We start from the raw sequence: 21,832 nt of genomic DNA, 5'->3' as shown, positions 1-21,832 counted from the left end.
TGATTAGAAATTAAATGAATGAAGACATAAATAACGTAGTCTAGGCCTTCCATACCCAACAAAAGTTTGATTTAATGGATCTTTCTGGAAGAGAATAATCCCTGAATGTCAATTAAATCCCATTCAGATCAAGTTACCTTTTAAAAAATGTTTGTAATGATGTGCAAATTACATGGAAATTATTTCACCAAGGGAACAGAAATCAGTGTCAGGATCTGTCTGATGACAAAATAGAAGATTGCTACCTGGAATATAAATGGATTAAAGAGCATGAATTAATGAATGAAACTAAGGAAAGAAGGTAAATTGAATGGATAAACCGGAATGGAATCTCTACAGTGAACCTGGAGGAAGGTGACCTCCTCTTGTAAAGGGGAATTGAGAATACATGCAGGGAGTGTAGTTATGGGAGTTAGTTCATGGTCTTCTCTCTCATTCCTACCCATCCATTCATACCATCTAACAGACTAATTTTTTCCATGCATCACATTCACTCATAATGTTCTATAATGTTTCCCAAATCTCATCTATTTTTTTGTTTATTTATCACAGTTCACTGGAGTATAACATACAAATAACAGCAGCTGACAAATCCTACTTTTCATTGATATACTCAATAACCTAGATAACATCAATTCATTCTTTCTGATACAGTATACATTTTTATCTTTTCATCCACAATGGACTATATTTTCAACTTTTCAGAGACATAAACATGGCGTTTGCTGAGCATTTGTTTGGAAAAATAACCATTTAAGTTAAATACAAAGTTTAATAATTCTACTTAGACAGAGTAAAAGAAATGCAAGTTCAAAACCATGATTGATTTGATAATTTTATGATGAAAGAGAGAATTAAGGAATAAAAGAGTGGTGAGCAATTAGGGAGAAACACTTTTTTGATGGTGTTGAAAGTAGATTTTGGGGGAAATGAACCTGGAAAGTGGAAGTGAAAGACAAAGAGAACATTTGGGTCCTTTCTTAGAATATAATCAAATGGAAAATGGGTGTGAAAAAGGAGGATATGTACTTGGAACAGACTGAAAATTGATTCTCATGGAGTGCCAAGAAAGTGTGTAAAGGGAAGTATAAAAACAAGGATGAAATGAAAGACCAGATGAGAAAAATGTTCATGAGAAAATGTTGCTGTAAACAAGGATGAGAGAAAATGCTACCTATGTATACAGAAGAAAAGAATTGCAAAGAATTACGTCAAAGAACAGGGTCTGGTTAAGATTAAAAGATGGAAGAAAATACAGGATGAGTTGGATGGAAATTTTAAAAAATGGGAAATAGTTTGAATAAGGTATCTAGTTAAGTGACTAAACTAAACTAAACTAAAATAATGAAATGTGGAGGAAACCAACAAGAGGAAAAGTGGGAGTATTTTAGAAATTATATGCGGTTGATACTATGTGAAAAACAAAAACAAAAAATACGTATAAATGACAATGCCCAAGGGAAGATAAGACCACATGAAATAAATGCTGTGAGAATGTTGAAAAATGATAAAGCTATTGGTGTAAATAACTGCAGAAATCTAAGGTGATTTGCTTATGGCTGTACAGCATACTTACTGTATCTTCTGAACAGTGCATCTGTATCCAATAATTGAAAGATCCTGTTTCCCTATAACAAGATGCAAGGAAGATTCATTTATTAAAAGTGCTTGGAAGATATTTGGCAAAAGTCTTCTGGAAAGGTACAAGAGGTAAATATTAGCAATATTTCAGAAGTGGAGTACAATTTGGAGTGGAGGGCTTAGTGAATAAAATGAGAGGGGAGAAAATAAAACATTAATGTGTGATATCCCCCTGTGTAATATATTTCACTGTGCAAATACTTTTGTATGTGAATAATGTTATGTTGGTGTAGAACTCAAATGTACAATAAACGTTAGATAAATTGTATAGTTCCATAAGGAATATGAGTCTGAAAATGAATAATTGAAGACCTACTTAATGTTTGGTAGGGAAATAGAGTGAATAATTGCAAATTATAAGTGGTTAAAAATGAGAGAAATAGATGAATATTTGCTAAAGATGGGGAAATAAATTAATTCATTTATTAATTTGATATAGCCACTCACCTTGCTACTGTGACTCTGGACAGAGTATAAAGTAAAGAATCTAGAAAACAATGCAAAGTCAACCAAGGAATAACTGCAAAAATCATTACAAATGATAAAACTATTAAAGCAATAATCAGCAAGAGAGCTCCATTCATTTTCTTAAAAAGCACAACCCCTTAGCAAGTTTTCTACCAACCTCTCTGGATCCATAGGCCAGATGACAAAGTCATGTCTTAAGGTTCTTCCTGAAGCCTAGTAAGGTCTGGGCCAATCTCACCTTGTGGGTTATGATGTTCCAAGCACTGTGATAGAACAGGGTCTCCTCTTTGGCCACATCAAATAACATTCTCTTGTGTGAGCAGGGGGTTGGAGTAGATGACCTCCAAGGTCCCTTCCAACTCTGTTACTGTTAGAATGATTTCCAAAGCTTGGGGCAGAAACAGTAGGATAGGTTGTAGGCTTACTTTTTCAGGGGTTTTACCTGAAGATAGTCTTAATAAATATACTCAATCTTTACTAAAATTATAGGATTTCAGTACTTCCTTAGATAACTCAGGAAATGTTGGAATCCTAATTTCTGGAACAAGGAAAGTTAACAAGTAAACCAAGTAGTGCCAAATGGTTAATTATTCCTGAAGTTAACTTGTGCCTCTAGTTTTCTAGTCCGTTGACATTAGGGAACCAACATTTATCCTGTAGTTTTATATTCATTCAGAGCACAAAAGAAGTGGACGTCCCACTCTTAATGGTAGTTAAACACACTTGGAGATAATTAGGCACACTTTGATTTTGCTTCCTCTTTCAGTAGCTTACAAAGTCCTGATGTTATACTCAAAGACCGTCAAGTTCCCCGGTTTTATTTTATAAGCAAAGGTTGTCCTCTAGTGGTGATAGATACAAGTTGGCTCTCTAATTACTGTATGTAGATTGAGGGGTCCCCAGTGCTCTCTGAGCTTGCTTGTTTTCATTATCCTAACTAGGTAACATCAGTGCTAGTAAGGAGTGCTGCTTGCTGTCAGTTTATATTCTGGTGTCTTGCCTGTTTGTGTGGGTGGGGGCAGTCTTAGAGATTCTTTGGTTGGGCTGTTTATTGATGGCTCTTTGGCAGTTTCTTGATTGAGGTATTGCTTATTTGATGGTTGGTCTGAAGTTGACTTTGGAGTTAATCTATGATGATCTGAGTTCTGATTATTGATGGAGAGGTGCTGTAGTCTTTTTCTCTTTTGGGCTGGTTGATTGTCTCTTTTGCATAGTCTATACATGTTGTTAATGTCTGTGTCTCTATTGATGGCTGATTTGTCAGAGTGGCAGGCTTCTAGAAATTCCCCAGCATTTTTAGACTGGTCTAGAATTGTCACATTTTCCCAATTGAAACTATGATTAAATCTGTCTACATGTTGTGAAATTAAAGAATTTTCGTCTTCTAGGTTTGGGGGTCTTTTGGTTTGCTTAGGATGTTTTGAAGGACTTACTTGGCTTGTGTGCTACGCTGATTCCATCTGGTTGTAGTAGTCTGTTGGTGGTTTCTGAGATATTCTTGATGTATGGTAGTGTATTTCTTTTTAGGATTTATGTTGGTCGTGCTGTATTGGGTTGAGTGGACAGGAACATTTTGATAAAATTGAATGAGTTTCCATTTTGTTGGAATGTGTTGTGTAGATGCTCCATTTCCTTTTTCTGTTGTTCCGGGTTGCTGCAGTGTGTTTGGGCTCATTTAAACAAAATCCTACAGTTTCTCTTGTGGGATGTTGGGTTGTTGCTTTGGTAGTGGAGCATCTGTCTAATGGTATAACCCCAATAATATATCTTGCTAGCATCATTGCTATGGGGGAGCTGAAACTTATTTTAGCTGACTAACAGGAAAAGTTCTCAATATATTTCACAATGGAAGAAAAAGTTTATATACTGTGTAGGAAGAAAACAGGCACACCTTCTCTCATTCTGAATGGAATGTAGCATTTAGAATTTTGCCTTTCTTAACAAAACAGCAGATATACAGGAACTGGCTTCATTTGAAGTGCATTGCTGGGGAAAGCAGAAATTGGAAGACACATGTGCTGTCCATACAAATAATGTGCTTTCTGGGCCCACAAAATATAAAACTGTGATCTTAAAATGCCAGATATTATAGGAAGATGGCTTCAGTGAGGGCTTTGATGTACAACATTGCTTTTCCTACTATTTCAAAATGGATAATAATACCAACATTGCTTTGTTGGACCAGGGAAGAGGGTTTTTTGGGGTCCAACTGTCTGCTGGTTTTTGTAGTCGAATGGATGTTTCTACTGAAAAGTCCATCATGGAAATTGTTGGAATCCCAAGCCTTTAATTCTCAAGAGACCAACTATTTCTATATATGGAGATTCTGTCTGAGCATTGGTCATGAAAATTATTCATAAGCCTAAATTTGACAGATTGTTAAGAATACCTTATTTTGTTGGTATTCCTAAACGATCCAGCAGAGGGCAGGAAAACGCCAGCAAAAAGACCAGGGTAACATCAAACCTTGTTTAATGTAAAAATACACCAGTTATACTTCTCAGTGCTACAACATCAAACATTTAGTCCAGGAAACAATGAAAATTAAGGGACATGCTTCAAACAGCCTCTTTCTATAATGTGTCAACAGACCAAGAGGAAAATACTTAAAACAAAGAATAAAACTTCCCAATAATTTTTTTTCCCTAAAAGCAAAGTATATCCATTGTTTACACAAAGTCTGCTCAACTGGAAGCTGTTTAGCTGCTTTCAACTTAGTTTCAGCTACATCACTGAAAATATTTGATTATGATTTTGACAGACGTTTCAACCTCTATAATTAAGAGATAGGTTTAGCTATATGATTGGAGCTATAATAAGGATAGAGTACTGGAATGGGTACAACCTCTTTCCCCAGTTCCTCTAGTTTTAAAATTTGAAGAGGGTGTAAGCACATTTCCTTAACAGTCCCCTGTGTTGCTCAGAATGGGTTGTAGACTAATGTAACTAACTTTCAGATGTCTGTAAGGACTTCTTGACAAATAAAGATAAAGAAGAAGGTTACTTGGAATCAAGGAAGCTTTCCTTCAGTTCACATATTGAATACCTTCTGAAATTGATTGATTGATTATGTGCCAACAAAGTTCTTATTAACTGTTAATGAGAATTTCTCTGACCCTAACTCAGTCTTTCTGGTCTTCCAGTCGTGTATTCATGCCATTGTAACTGAATTCATATATGCTGGTCATCATCTTCTACATTTCTCAGCATTAGAGTCTCTCCAGAGAGCTAGATCTTTGCATAATGTACCTCTTCCCAAATTAATGCAAATGTTGTCATTTGGATTTTCATTTTTCAGAATCTTGCAAAACTCTTCTTCAAACAACTGAAAAAAGAATATATGATATTGACGTAAGATATTGAAATCCTAGAAAATCGCTGTCTTTTGGATCTATCAGCAAAAAGCAATAAAGGAACAAGCAATCAAGAAATATTCTGCAAGCTAGCACTAGGTAAGGTAGCAATAAAGGCCTTTGAAAAAATATTCAGATGCCATGTGTCTATGCTTGCACAGATGGAACTGTGCACGGAATATTTTCTCATGATGTTCAATGCAAGCAGCAGCTGGATTTTGAAAGTACAATAGGAAGAGTATTGATACTTTTGAATTTTGATTATAGACCAAACTCCTGAGAATATCATAAATAGCCAAAAAAAAACCCAAAAAACCACCAAAAACAAAAGCGAAAAAAATATAACTAAAAAATCAGTTCAGAGTTTTTATCTGAGACACAAATGATTAGGCCCAAATTATCATATTTTGAACATATAATGTGAAATCTCAGCTCCACTGAGAAGCCTATAATTTTGGGAAAGATAGAAGGAAAAAAGAAGAGGACGACCAGTAACAAGATGGATGGACTTGATTACAGTAGTGATAGGTATACCACCCAAAGAGCAGACTGGTGACAGATCAGAAAATGTATGTGTGCCCACTGTAGGAAGTTAGCACCCACCCCTCTCCTAGAAGAATGAAATATTCTAGGAAATATTAAAAAGGCAGAATATTATACCTCCCTGGATGAGGAAAAGGAGATAATGCTCTTGGAAAGCAGCCCCTACCTTTGTTAAGAGCCCCAGAAAGACTGGGCCATCTATCTACAAGACAAAAGGCTGGGCCAGCTTATTTACAACACAAAAAATCTTCACCCTCAGGACATAATAGGATTAGCCCTCTACCCATCTCACCACATGGCACCTGGGAAGATTACATCACCCAGCAAGATTCAACCAACACTGGGACTTTTCGTCGGGCCCTGAAAACTTACTTTTTCAGTTAGCCGGGCTGGCCTGATTCCATGTTGGTTTTAAAGTTTGATACTGATTTGTAATTAAAATGTTTTAAATTATGGGCCAAATTTCATTTAATTATTTTTAAAATTATTTTAACTTTTGTGTACAAATGTTTTATTTTGACTGTTCACCGCCCTGAGTCCGAAAGGAGAAGGGCGGTATACAAATCTAATAAAAGATAAAAGATAAAGATAAAGGGACTCAAGACAACCTACAAAGTTATCCCTGCATGGCCCCATGGGAATCTGACAACCAATCAGAATACATTTCTTTCACAGGAACAGGAAGCAAGTTCAAAGCCCTAGAGAGGGTATAAATATATCTCACTCTCCACTCCATGTGGTCAGCTACCCGGGACTTCAAACCATGTGGTCCTGTCCACCATTAAACCACCTTTCCAAACAGCCTGCATGTTTCCAGTGTCTTTCTTCCCACTTGGAATTGAACCCAGATGGACATTTCTTACACCACCACTAAGGGCAACACTGAGGTAATGGCACATACAAAAAGCAAAATTCAGTATAAATGTGGGTTTTGAGTACAGAAATGAATGGAAGACTTTGTCTGGCTTTTTTAGAAAAAAAAACCCGGTCAAAAATTGGTGTATGAATAGCATAGAATGAAAACTAGATCCTGAAACCTTTTTCTTGCTTTCCAGAAATGATGTAAGAACTTAAAATATCTGATCCTACTATGATTCTTGTACTACTTTTGCATTGAAAGCAGGAGGTTTTTTTTGCATTCACTTTATATATTCTTGGCCATTAAAATGATACTATGTGTATATTTCATATTGAGAAGCGTTTACAATACAGTAGTTTCAGTTACAAATTGCAGTCTAAAGAAGGGCATTCAGTGGGGCCAGGTGATAATTCTTTAAAATTATTTGTGCCCTGAAGTAATTTTGTTTAGCTTTTCAGGACAGATGATATTGGAGATGATAGATACTTTTTGAGGGTTCATTTGGGTATACTTTCAATGGTTTAACACACCAATTGATTTTCATGATTCTCTAGCAGAAAATGCATGGGCTGCATGTGTAGAAAGTTTGTTTCTATCTTTAGTGTAAAAATATGGCAAAGCACTGCATTTCTAAGAGATTTGGAGCTCGCTCTGCTACATCGGCTGGATTACTACCTCAAATTGCTCAAGGCCTACTTTTTACTATCCCAGGCTTTCAAGAAATAACATGCTGCCTGGAAGCTGTTTGTGATTCAGATATCTGCTTTTGGTCTCAACAGAAATGTATTACTTACGATCAAAGAGTGAACATTTGTAGGCTGGATTTGGCCCACAGGCAACCAGTTGATAAACAAATCATGTAAAGAATTTGGATGGATATGAAAAGGCCATTAAAACTGAAGTTTAGCCAGCAATGTGAGGAAATGCGTGGATGGTTGTTAATTAAACCTTTTGTTTTGCAAAAATGCCAAAGCAGCTGGGAATTGGCTAAAACTCCAGCCTGAAGGAGTAGCGTACATTTCAACTACCCTTTAATCACACTGTAATTAGGAAAGTCCAAGGTGGAATGGAGAACTACATCCATTTACCCACCCACTCAGCGTGTTTCTGTTGAGAGTGAAACTGTCTCTTTTCAGCACCTGGACAGCGCCTAAGGAAGCAAGTCTGATGTGTAAGAATACATTTTTTTGAGATAAGATTGGAGGAAGGCTTTCCTTTTTGGCGACCAGTTCACGTATCCATTATTACTGAAGAGGTCTTGGAAAATCACAGTTGAAAGCTATAGTGCTTTCTTTACGGTTTTATAATCTATGGGCTGGGTTCAATTCAATTCTGTAACAGGGAGGTATCATCAGACCACCCATTTAGGATTGTCCCCTAAATCAGAGTGGATATCTGCAGAGGGCATATAGAGGGCATTGATGAAGAGAGGAAGGTCTGTTACTAAGGCAGGAAATGGGACTTAAGCCATACAAAGAGTTTTACAAAAACAACACGACTCCCATTTTTTTTAAAGATAAAAGAGGGAAAGCACAGTCATACTTAAAAGCTTCTGTTCTTCTACAGCCATTCTAATTCTAATAGAACAGTTTTAAGCCTGTGTGGTATCTGATTCTTAGTTTGCTCTATCTTATAGGGATGGCATAAGCATAAACTGACTACAGTTGTTTTTTAACTACCGAGGAAGGTTTTGCATGAATAAAATATGTTCCAGTGTAAAATAATCCTATGCATCCTATGCATGGAAAGAATTGTTAGGCTCAGCACAACATTGAATATGGATTCTCAAATCTCCAGATTGCTCTGCATTTCTATTCCTTTCCCTCTGTATCTTCCTTCATCCTTGGGCTATATAGTTTTTCTTCTGTGGCCAGCAACCCAAAAGTTTCAATCAACACCAGTCCTCCAACTCCTTCCCCAAATCTCTGCCACCATCCTCAGATGCTCTCTTTTATTAAGTTATTATTGTTTTCCAATCTGCACTCCTCCAGATGCCTTGGATTAGAATCCTGTTATATTACAGGATCTTGACCAATCATAAAATGAAGTTTGTTAAGCAGCCAGAAAATTTTAGCCTGTAATTAAAAAAGTTGTAGACCAAGACAATGAAGGGGGAAAGACTATAATGCAGCATTCCATAATCTGATACCATCCAAGTATATGGGACTACATCTTCCATCATTCCCCATACTAGTTGGCCAATGGTTAAATAAAACTGATTCGGTTTTTGAAGACTTCAGCTTATTCTTTCCCTCCATTCTCTTGGATTGAAGAAATGTCTTGCAGGCCTTTGCCAAGTACTTGACTAATATTTCATCTGGTATTCCCCTCCCCCCACACATTGCTTAGAAACTCAAATTTTTAAAAACCTAAGTAATGTCAACTGCATGTCTTAGGCTGGCTCATTAGGTGGTTTTTGCAGGCCCAGGGTGCCCCACCCCTGCTGCTAGCATCTATCTGCAGCAGTACTACTAATGAAGCCCTGATGCTCCTCAACATTTTTTGAGGGCTGAGCTGTCTTAAACAATGGATTTACAGCTAGGAAAGCAGAGCTGCCTGTCTTTTGATTAGAGGCTTGTGGTAGCTGAAAGGCAAGTCAGAAGAACTATAAGAATCTATGACAAGCACGCTTCTCCCTTGTTAATGTCACCCGATAGGGGCAGAGGCCCAAGGGTCTTGCACAGTAATTCATATATTCTGATTTGCCCATATCAGGAAACAGCTGGAGACCACTTAATTTTTACAATGCAAAGTATTAGGCCATGGAGGCCATGGCCTCGGGCAGCAATCCAAGATTTTGAATTCCAGAAATTTCAATTAGGCAATTTGGAGCGAGAGGTTCTGCTGAGGCCGCTCCTTTGAGAAGGACTTTCAGAATGACTTTCTCTTTACCAACTTGTGTCCTATGGGCAGAAAGAGAAATTATAAAACATAGAGACAAATATAAATAAATTATTTAGCAGACAAGAGAAAGGAAAAGTACCAAAATGCTGGGCTGGCCCTTTAAGGATTGCAGCTCTCCAACCATGACCCAAGGAAGGAAAAACCATTTGCAAGACTTGAAAGGATATAATGTGTGTCATTTGTGGCTTGGATGCAGGGCAAGGTACTGTATTGTATATATGAATAATCAGTTGGGTTCTACTATAAAAACCGAGTAGCTTCTCAGCTCTTTCACAATTTTTTAAAATATCATTGAATGAAAACTCACCTTTAAATTCTTATGAACTCCTCTTCCAAAGTGTTTTAGCATTTAGTTCCTTTTTAAACAAAATTGATTTGCTCTAATATTTCATGCTCTTGTAAAATCCTTGTTAGCTTCCTTGAGATTAATTCTATTTTTCTCTGCTTCTTTTTTCCACTGGTGTAAGAATTAAAGATCTTAGTTGACCAGGTTAAAAAGACCTTTGAGCAACTTGTCCTAACTTTATCATCTGTTGACTTCCAGATTCCCGATTGTTACAAAGTGAGAAATTAACCTGTGGCTCTTCAGATATTCTGTGCTATACTTCATCCATGAATATTGGTCATTCTGACTAAAACACGTGAAAGATGGATTACAATATAATTGGAAGGGACATATATAGTCCAAAGTCTGATTGTCTTACAGCTCACTTGGAGTTATTTTAAACTGGAAGCATTATACTGGAGAAGAATTTGACTGCAGTTGTTGAAAATAAGCTGAATATGAGCCAACAGCATGATGCACTTTCTGGGAAGACTAACACAGTTCTAGGCTGCCCTATATGAAACATTGTACCAAAGATGCATGAACTCCTCTTTTTCCTGTACTTTGTACAGGTGAGACCCCTTCTGAAGTACTGTGTATGGAGCACCATATTTCTCAAAGAATATTGATGGGTTTGAAAAGCCCAGAAGACTCAGAAATTGAGATCATGCCTTATGAAGATAGGCTGAAAGAACTTGGGGTATTCATTCTAAAGAAAAGAAGAATGGGGCGAAATGGGGTATCTGTGGTAGCATGGTCCAAAGCTATTTTCCATTGCTACCAAAACTACCCCCAAAATGGGGTTATGTTGCAGCTATGGGGATTTTGTATAAATATAAGGAAACATTTCCTAGTTGTAAATCTGTACTGCAGTAGAACTGTCTGCCAAGGGAGGTTGTCCATCTTTGGAGGTTTTTAAGAAGAGGCTTGAGAATGATTTAATGAGTTTTTCTATACATTGCAGATGGTTGAACTAGATCAGGGGTGGGCAAATGTGGCCCTTTTACAATCTGTGGACTTCAACTTCCAGAATTCCTGAGACACCCAAGCTGTCTCAGGAATTCTGGGAGTTGAAGTCCACAGGTTGTAAAAGGACCACATTTGCCCACCCCTGAATTAGATGATCCTTGGTCTCTTCCAATTCTACAATACCATGATTCCATGAGTTACACTTTTCCTTTAATAGTGTATTGACAATAATGATCAGGAACCTGTTATGTTATTTTTTTTTTTAGCAACAATCAGGCTGGTACATACATTCATAATGGCCACTCCAACTTTGCAACTACATTCTACACTGATTCCTGAACAAGAATTCTTATTATGAGACACATTGTTTTCAAATGTTTTATGCATGTAGCTGCACATTTTAAAAGAAAGGTCAGCAAGACAAAATGTTTTGAACTAGAAGTGCAGGCATGCATATTCACTCTCAGCCAAAGAAACACTTTGGATGATTTGGGGCCATTTACTATTTCTCAGTCTAAATGGAGAGTGCTCTATAAGCTCCTTTGAATTCTTGGGGAGAAAAAAAATCAAGACTAAAAATCAAGATTCTAATAAATACCTTCTAAGTAATATATGTTTGTACTGGCCTCCTTAGAACAATGGCTATCATATATGTGCTGCATAAATCCAAATAATTAATTGATGGCAATAAAGAGAGAATTTTTAAAGAACTTTGTCCAATTGTAGATTATAAGTACGAATGTAGGGACCCTGTTACATAAACATCTCCTCTCTTAACTTTTCATCTATAAGACCAGGAAACTTGGTTTTATTTATTTATTTTGGCAAATAATAATTATGACTGCATTTCCACATGCCTCCTTTTAAAGCTGAATATTCTCCCAAAACTTTAAATTCAAAATAAGGAATTTATTTAAAACTTGAAATATTTTATGTATACCATGCTATAACAACAACTTTTAGCACAAACTTTGTTGGCCAATAATGTTTTCTGGGAGCAATTTCTGATTGCAAGTGGATCTCCAGCCTAATGAAATTCCTCTTAATACATATATTTAATTATTGTATTTTTCTCCTTGAAGTTTTCTTTTTTGGGTTATCTGTGCAAGATCACAGTTCTACTTAGCTCAAGGCATATAGATTCACAATCAGTTAATCCATTGTTTGCTATTTTCATTTTTCTGAATTATAGTATTAAAGTTGTTATTTGTATGATTACGTTATACATTTCTCTGAACCAATTTTCAGCCATTTATTTATTCTCGAAAACCAGCTGATTATTAGTTCAGGCAGAGAAAAATGGGCTAAAACAGTTCTGATCCATGAATTGAAAAGGTTGGATGGAACTCTGTAGATCACTCTGCTGCTCATATTTTGAGAAACAGTACCATCATGTAATGGACAACTGCTATTCTGCAGCCTAAATAGTGTAGCCTAAGTGCCCTCAAACCCCTACAGGGCTTCATTCCATAAAAGTGTAGAAGACAACAAGAGTCTGGCTCCCAGCAGCCTATGCAATTTGCAATGTTTTGTTGGCTATCTGCTTACTGTGCTTCTTGGGAACAGAAGTTATATTTCTGATAATAATAGTAGCCAAAGTAGAAGCCCCATTATGACAGGAGTATACTGCAGAAAGTAAAAAAAAAAATCACAGCCACAAAAGCTCAGCACGTACCTTTTATTTACACAGTGGACTCACTGACTACCTTTATCACATATCCTCCCACCAGTTTGGCAGTTTCTAAGCATTGTTGATAACCAGTTTGATGTAATGGTTAAGGCATCCTAGAAATTGGGAGATTCTAGTGCCACCTGACGCATAAAGACAAGTGATGACCTAGGGCAGAGGTCTGCAACCTTAAACACTCAAAGAGCCATTTGGACCCATTTCTCACAGAAAAGAAAACACCGGGAGCCACAAAATCTTTCCCATGCCTGACTATTTCTTGAGTGGCCACAAAACTAGCCTATGTAGTTGAATTAAACATTCTGTTTTCTTCTGAAACTTTTCTTTTCTTGGATTTATCCATGGTTGGCCTACCAGGTGTTGAAAAGGTCAATAAATTGTGTGCTGGCGGGTGTCGCACATTGGCAGTTGTGACCCATATTTTGAGTGACAGGGAGCCACAGCAGAGGGGTGAAAGAGCCACCTGCAGCTCCAGAGCCGCAGGTTGCTGACCCCCTACCTAGGGTCAGTCACTTTCTCTTAGCCCTAGGAAGGAAGCATTGAAAAAAGAACTTCTGAAAAAACTTTGCCAAGGAAACTGAGGGTCTTGTTCAGGCAATACCTGAGGATCAGACACAACTGAATGAGGAAAAATAAACACAATTGATTAAGTATGATTGGGGTTGTATTCTACCACATTTGGAGTACACCAGCTTAGAGAAATTGGCACTATTTCATTTATATATTACATTCATTTCATTTCTAATAGATTCATTAAGGATATTCTGTTTTCCTATGAGAATTGCCATGGCTAAATCAGGGCACAAACCTACTTTGCTAGTTACTCTAAAATCTAGAGTAGTACAAATTTTGTAAAAGTTGTAAAAAACAGATGGTAAGTCATACTCAAATTTGTGAATCTGAACTGGTATTTCATTTTCATCAGCCCAATTTAGCTCTTTTATTTTGAACTTAAATGTGGTATTCTCAGGAAGCCAATGGAGTTTCTTCCCTAGTTAATCATTCTTCTAGAAAACCCATTGGCCAAGTTAAAACATTGTCTTAACATAATGTCATTTGGTTTGAGTTTTCCGAACTCAGATGCAGTGGGGTAATGTGTGAATCAGACTACTATGGTTTGTTCAGTAAAACATAAAACAAACCATAGCTTAGCACTGAGTGAGAACCCAACCACTGAAATCAATGGGAGTTAATTTAGTCACAACTGATGCAAGTTACAATCATCTTAATTGACCAAATGGGGGTTCAGCTTAGAATGCAGCTTCCATGCTGTGCAGTATGAAAGGCAATTTGGAAAGGTGGAATATAAATGTTTCAAAATAAATAAGAAAAAATATGCAAATTCAGATACGTATATTCATCTCCCCCCATTAAATATTCAATATGTACAGCAAAAACAAAAACACCAGCTCATGCCTGTTCTTATAATAATAAGAATTTTTTCTTCTTTGGGAGGGTGGGGTGAGGGGAGTGGGTTCAGTTTTGCACCTGGGTTATTTTTTAATCTTGCGTTTTAAATGAGAGAACTGCATTTCAGAATCAACAGATGGAGCTGACAGAAGGAAGACTACATCTTTCTGTGGGTGTACAAACATAGACATACATACACACACACACACATACACACATATATATATATTTGCAAGAGACAACACCCAGCACCAACACAGACCAAGCTTGAGACCACAATAACTCCAGCAACAGTATCTATGGTAACACAAGCTCCTATATAACTCCAGCGAGTCACAGTTAATGAAAACCTTTGAAAAGCTAGCTGTTTAATTGTCTTTCTTTTTTTTTTAATTTTAGAGTTCTTTAAAAAAATCATTGGCATTTAAATAATGTACGAAAGAAGCTATAATTGTATCTGCCAAAACCCAAATTCCTACAGGAACTTCAAAGGCAATTATAGCAGAAAAGATAAAATTAAGAAGGAGAAAAAGAGGAACTCACAATTTACTAAAGGGGAGCAGAAGCAATGCTGCCGTCTTGACTCTTTTGGGCCCCCAGCAGTCTCCAGCAGAAACAACACAGTTTCATATGCCCCAATTTAGGGTTTCTGAGTGCGCAATTAAGTTGTTGATGGCAAAAACACCAATTCCTAAATCCTGGGGGGGGGGGGTTACAATCAACCAAGAACAGAAAGAATGCTTTTGATTCTCCCACTTTTCAATGTTTTTCCTTTCTTTTTAGAATTGTACTAATCCTATATAGAACTTATATAAGTTGCATAAGTATCAACACCAGGGATCATGTCTAATCACTTACTGGGATGGCATAGTTCCTCTCCTTGATCAGAGGCAATAGTGTGGGTAGGGTTGTGCACTAGAGTCAGTGATCTTATCACAAAAAATCACACTCCAAAATGCCTTTACAGGTAATCTTCAACCTACAACCAATCATTTAGCAACCATTCAAAGTTACAACAGCGCTGAAAAAGGTGACATGACCAGTCCTCACATGTACAACCTGTTGCAGCATCCCCATATCACATGCTCAACATTTGGGTGTTCGACTACTGGCATGTGTTTATCATGTTTGCAGCATCTTGGGGTTATTCCCCTCTTACTATGATTGGAGCAGTGCCCATCCAACTTTCCAGTCCTACAGCAAGAGACCCCAGGGTGATTTATTTCTCTATATGCAGACTTTTCTCCCTTTGGTGAGCAAAGAAAGTCTGGAATCATCCCTCAGTTTCATCATGAGGAGAAGGAAAGCACAATATGGCTGCATTTAACCATCAGCCTAGCCATACTATGGTTTGTTTGGTTTTGGCTTGTGACATGCAATGTTCAGTCGCTGTATGTTGCTTGAACCCATGGTGATCAGAGTGGCATGCCAATGATCTCTTAAAAGTCTCTGATGCCAGATTTTACACAAACACACAGAAGCAACACTACTGAACACTAGATATAAGTAGCTTAATGGGATGATTTGTAGGCTGTCCATTTTTGGGACAATGCAATCTTCAGATTATCCAACCTGGGAATGTGATGTGGGAACCCAGTCAGGAGGAGGGGAAGAGAGGCAAGAGAAAAGAGGAATGGCTATGCTTTCACACCAAATACAAGCTCTATGGCTGCATGGCACACTTACCAGTGGCTACCTGAACCATATTTTATTAATAAGCCGAATTCTTATCTAGACTCAGAAGCTAAGCAGAATCAGATTTTAGGGGAGGAAATCTTATAGAAGGTAGTGATAAACCACTTCTGTAACACTGCCAAGTTAAGTGCATGGCTGTATTCTTGCAATTGAAGCTGACAAACAGGATGCTTAATCAGGGTTGTTGAATAAACAATACTGGGTGGATGCCCAGAACACATTAAGCTTAGAACTATGTTGAAGGAACCCAAAAGTTATGGCTAGGTTCATGAAACACACTGCCCACATCCATGATATGCAAACCAAAACAAGACTAGACACAGTCTTTTGGTATAATATGTTTAGTGAATTCAGGATATATTCAAAAAAATTGCTGTGACTAAGCCTCAATCAACTACAGTTTATTAGTTTGGTTGATGCCTCTCATTCTATCCTTGATGCAGCTCTTTACCTTTAAGATGGAGATTGGTTTCAGCAGTAGGCTTCAGCAAATCGCTTTAATAGTCAAGCGGGAGCAGTTGATGGTCCCTTTCCTGAAACCTTCCCTTAACCTATCTTTCAACAGGTTAGCATTTTCTCGGTCTTTGCTTTTTCTTCTTCAAGATGACTTGTAAAAGGCCAACAAATAATATCTGGAATGAGCAGTTGAAGGGCATTTTTCAAATTCAGGTGAACTAGTGCAATAGTTACAACTATTTATAGCTACAACAGTGAGTTCATGTGGTGTGAGTGGTTGGAAAGTGTACTTCAGATAATCTGAAATTTCCTTCTAAAATGTATTACTTGACAGATTAGAACATGTTTATTATTTCTATTTTTCCTGTGATAAAATATTTTTCCTCTTCTCAATTTGTATGTACTGCACAGGGCAGAGGAATATTATGAAAAAAGACCATTGTGGTTCTGCTCCAACCTAGATTGGGGAAACAAGGAGAAGTCTGAAGTTGCAACAAGGGAACCTTGAATTAATCATACGCTTCTGTACCTGGGGGCAAAATAATAGAAATGCAACTTCTAAACATCTAGGATTTTGCTGCAACAATTTTTTTAGTTAGGTGTTACTTTGGGTTGATGCTTGTTTATTTCTAATTTTCTTCTGAGTCTTCTTAAGAGGATGTTTCACTTTTGAGCTTCCTTGGATGTCTGTACCTGGATTCATTCATCATGCTAAGCATAATGTGCTTTATCTGAACTGGGTTAGTTTGCAACGAATAGTAATTTTAAAAATGCTGTTTTTCTACAGGGCTTCTCTTGTGTTATCTTCAAAGAAGCAGCAATCTATTCTACAATGGCTTTCAGGTGTGAATCCCAGCTGAAATATTTCTTTCCAGTTCCAATCCAGTCCCTCAGCTACTATCCTCTCCCTTCGTTTTCTCAGGTTGCAAGAAATAATTTTGTGCCACAAGAGAATATAGTGGTTAGGTAAGCAACACTTTCCACTTATTTCTATGGGTAAAATCTTATCTGAACTAAATGCTGAGTGATAAACAAATGGTTATTTTAAGAGAAGAAAAAACAATGAGAAGCAGATAGGCTGAGCTTATCTGGTGGTGAAATATCTTCCATGCATCAAGGGAAACATTCCAGATTGAAAAAACCAACCTTTATTTCAAGCTTCCTGGTGTTCTTTAAAGGTTTTGAGAGCAGAGATCCCAAAATTCCTAATCAATATTCAGCTGATATACACTGCTTTCTTGGGTTTGGCTTACTTTGTGTGATACTAGTCATTGTATAACATAAGCCATATATCATGGTTTAAAAACCCATTGTAGTTTATAAACCATGATTTAAGGCTTAAGTTAATACAGTCAATTATGCTTTAACCTTTGCTAAGCAAATAATAGTTTAGTGTGACATCTGGACCCAATCCTATTATGTCCATCAATTTTGCTGGATAGCATTCATTCTGTCACTGAAGTTTTTAATTATGTAGTTTGTTATATAGCCTCAATAACATGACAACAACATAGCAATCCAGGTTTTCTTGGCCAGAGTTTGCTAAACTCTAAATTCTTTTTAAAAATGATTGTTTTTACACTGTAGTTTTATTTACTTATTACATGAACCTGAGTCACTTCTGTGAGATTAGTACCTATATAAATTTGTTTAATAAAATAAATCATAAATAATTGAATTCCATTGCAGAGAAAATGCTGCAGGCAGAATTCCTCTTTAATATTACTTTAAGAATACCATCTTAAAGTGCAATGGCCTTTCAGGAGGCATTGTTGTAAACCTCCCAGGGTCAGTTAGATGAGATGGCACTATTTCATAAGAAATAGTGCATTTACATTTGCTGGAACTTCCAAGTATTCAGATTTATGTATGTCCATGAGGAAGAGAGTGTTTGAAGATGGTATAAGATTGCAATCCCTTCTCCAGTCCTGATTCTACCCTAGCTTGCAATTATTTGCCAAATTTGTCAGGTTGTGGTCAATGCCATATATTGTCCACCATTACAATATCACAGACTTTTGGTGGTCTTTCAAAAATTGCCCCATTTCTGTACCAAATTCAGAGGAAGCACACAGCATGCTAAGCCAAAAAGCTACAGTTTGCAAGCCACAATCACTGCATTTATACAACACTAAACTAAAGACAGACCAAATTATAGCATGGTCCCATGTGTTAACTTACAGTACAATAGGAGCAAATAGCAGATATGCAATAAAATTCTATCCACATTTGACCCATGTTACTGTATTTTTAAGTCATAAACGACATTTTAAGACATCGGCTTTAAATTTTTTGGTCTTTTTCTTTATCCCTGGATAGGGCTCCGTACAATTTCAATTACTTCAACTCAAGCACCTCTGAAAGCAGCGGTTTCACTATCCCAGATCCATTCCTGATTAAAAAAATTGTGTCGCAAATTGAATTCTACTTTTCGGATGACAACTTGTCCAAAGATTTATTCCTCCTGAGGCATATACAAAGGAATAAATTAGGATATGTGAGCATAAAACTTCTAACGACTTTAAAAAAAGTGGGTAATTTTTTTTTTTTAATGTTTGTTTGTAAAGAGAGATGTTAAGTATTGCTTGGATCCAAGAATCTGAACGTCTTATGTTCCCCAATCTGATGTCCTTCCATATTTGGAATGGCAACTCCCAGGACTGGGAAAAAAACTGAAAAAGATATCTTTTAGAAATGTAGATAACAATTATAGTTGTTTTAATGAAAGAAAAATGGTCACTGTTTTTATACTCAGATAGAATCCTACTTTTCCAAATGTATGTAGATGAATGGTTTTAAATGTTACAAGTGTTTAAGAGTGAATAGATTTTTCTAATCCGGCTCTTTTCCTTACCTTTTCTATATTTTCTGAATAAAGATCAACACTTAAAGTCCAGTTTGATGCAATTGGAAATGGCAATTGGTAATTTGGCATGTTTCCTTGATCTTTATTTCAGAAACATAGTAGACATTGCCTCAAGTTTTTGCTTTCTAGAATACAAAATATAATTAATATAGTTTGGAACTGAAAAGTCACAAGATGTGACACTAGCCTAGCTGGATTCAGAGGATTCTGTTAACAAATTTATGAAAGAAGAAATTCCAGTATTTACTTTTGGTGTATCATTGCTAAATGGAATCTCCTTGTTCAAGGCATTGCACCTCTAAAACCTTGTTCATGGTGAGCAAATAGCTAGGAGGAGACAACTATTTCTCTGCTATGCATCAATTTGTTGACTGTGGCCACGATAGGATAGATCAATTAGCCCTTAAAGGCAGTTCTTTTTAATAATTTTCTATCTAGTGCTTCGTGCAGCTGTCCTATTGAATTAGGGGCAACTTTTTTCTTGCACTTTTCCTTCCAATTTTTTTTTGCTAAGTTTGAATTAGATTTTATTATTACAGTTTTAATAAAATTAGGGAATTAGGGAGGTTTGAACTACTTCTGAATATTATCTGTATGTTCTGAACTTAAAATACGCGTTATCTCTTGTCAAGAAAGCTTGCATATCTTTATCAAGGTCATCTTACTCACTACTGATATTTTTCTCTTTAAAAAAAAAACCTAGATGAAACGTTTAACTTGGAACTGGCGAGTGACCCTTTATGCTCTGCAATTCTCAAAGTTGCTGGAACTCAGTGAAGACGGGACCAAGGTGAGAAGGAAGGAACCTATCCCAGAGTCTTTTGTAAACATCCCTTTTAACAAGACGCTTCTTGCATGGAATGTCCTTCCGTGTGAAGAATCCGATTCTTCTTCACTCCTGATTCAAGAAAACTTCCTGGATACAATCTCAAAGCTGTTTGGACCTTTTGGTGACATTGCCTGCATACGCATCTTCAGACCTGGCAAAAAACTCCCCTCAGCGGTGAAGAAAGCTACCTCTTCTTATCCTGAGCTTTTGATCAGATGGTGTGCATTGGTGGAATATGAAAGGCTGAAGAGTGCCCGAAAGGCTTTTGAAGGGCTCATCCACAAGCAATTCTGTTCTCCTGGGCAAAGCATCAAAGTGATCAACCTCTCTACTCTCAAAAAGATGAATGTGGTCAGTCAAGAAGATAATGAAAAGATTGAAGAGATACCCATGCTTTTTGGAAAATGGGCCAACAAGTTATCAGAAGGCATTGAAGACTCCCTCCCCTGCAGTTCATCTACAGAACCAGATAGTATCCCAGTTTCTTCTGCTAATGTTCCTCAGAATTGCTTTTCTCCTCCAGGCAGGTGTACAACTAAGCCTTACAACTCATCAGGTCAGGCCTTCAAATCAAATTCCTCCAGCATATCACATGCAGAACCTCTTCAATTACGCAAAGCATTGTCAGGGTCACCATTCCCCTCATCTATTTCTGCACCAAAGTCAGGCACATCAGAATTACAAAAACCATCCAACACCTCCTGGGGAAATAGACTAGGTCCAGAAAACTTGGGGACACAAAAGAGGCATGGACCACCCAATAATCAATCAGATGTACAGAACCCAGAGTCCTTAGGTCCCCGACCACGTTCCACAATCTTCTGTAAACCAGCAGTTGTCTGTCCTACAGTGATCCGCCTTCCTCGAGGGCCTGATGGGACCAAGGGTTTCCTCAATACCAGAGAGAGAGGGAGAGGGAGAGGGAGAGGGGTAGCTCCCTTAAAACAATAAACTTTGTGATTTCTTGGCAGGGGGTGAAATCTTTATGCATGGTGATTGGGCATGTACAACATTCTTTGAAATGAGTTCAGTTCCAAGGAATCCAGAAGTCGAAGGAATAAGAAGGCTCTGGAGAAAAAGAGAGAGATAGCCTGCACAGTGTAAAACTGCCTTGTATGAATTGGCAGATACTTTTAATTTCTCTCTTGTTTTCCTTACTTAGTCTCTCTCTCTTTCCTTTCCTCATCTCCATTTTCAACTTACATTGCTTAAAATATTTGCCTTTTCAACCCCAACTGCAAGATTTTGTGTGTCTCTAGTTTTTCCTTTCCCACCACTTTTTTTCCTTTTCTTTTTGCAACATGACCCTTTGCATTGACAATGTATTATCAATGGATAAGGTGTCTAAATGATTGACAGTCACAATTGCTATTTAAATTGTGCATTGATTAGACTTTGAGCATTTACCTTGAGAAACTAATAAAGGATATGTTGTTCAAGAGCTGACAATAAAAAGTGATACTTCAAAGATCTTTTGCCTCTCTTGTTTTTCTGCCCAAAGCCTTGGACAAGGACAAGGAACCAAGAGCAGCAAGGATTACACATTGTCTCCTTGTTACTTGGCCTACAATCTGTTCAAGTAAAGGCAGCCTAGCCATATGCAACTGGACAGGTTAACCTGGTGATGGTGAACCCATTGGGCTAGGCATATCAAAAAGACAGAAAATGCCTAACTTGACTCTGCTGCACCCCCCACCCACCTCGACACAAACACACACAATTTATTATTTTATTTTTAAAAAATACAGTCAAATTGTGTGTGATTCCCCAGGATCTGCCACACACTGCTTGCCTTCAGGGCTGTTTTTTGTTGACATTTCCTTGTGA

At 37.3% G+C, this 21,832-nt stretch overlaps 1 protein-coding gene and 1 long non-coding RNA gene across 2 annotated transcripts; both read left to right on the top strand.

The window, feature by feature from the left end:
- The first annotated feature begins 192 nt into the window (after window positions 1-192).
- LOC148114105 (uncharacterized) lies at window positions 193-11,769 on the top strand. Its single transcript, XR_015733846.1, has 5 exons — window positions 193-301; window positions 1,593-1,710; window positions 5,408-5,561; window positions 6,681-6,892; window positions 10,313-11,769. It is a non-coding gene; the product is annotated as an uncharacterized LOC148114105 (long non-coding RNA).
- A 5,373-nt stretch (window positions 11,770-17,142) lies between these two features.
- Window positions 17,143-21,227, top strand: LOC117665017 (la-related protein 6-like). Its single transcript, XM_087894528.1, has 3 exons — window positions 17,143-17,272; window positions 18,617-18,840; window positions 19,880-21,227. The coding sequence occupies exons 1-3, from the start codon at window positions 17,143-17,145 to the stop codon at window positions 20,954-20,956; spliced, it is 1,431 nt and encodes a 476-aa protein (XP_087750654.1). The 3' UTR covers window positions 20,957-21,227.
- Window positions 21,228-21,832: the final 605 nt, after the last annotated feature.

This window comes from Pantherophis guttatus, chromosome 4, assembly GCF_059756535.1.
Source record: "Pantherophis guttatus breed Tessera chromosome 4, ASM5975653v1, whole genome shotgun sequence".
Classification (NCBI taxonomy): Eukaryota; Metazoa; Chordata; class Lepidosauria; order Squamata; family Colubridae; genus Pantherophis; species Pantherophis guttatus.
The sequence above is the reverse complement of the archived record's forward strand: the minus strand, read 5'-3'. Positions and strand labels throughout refer to the sequence as shown.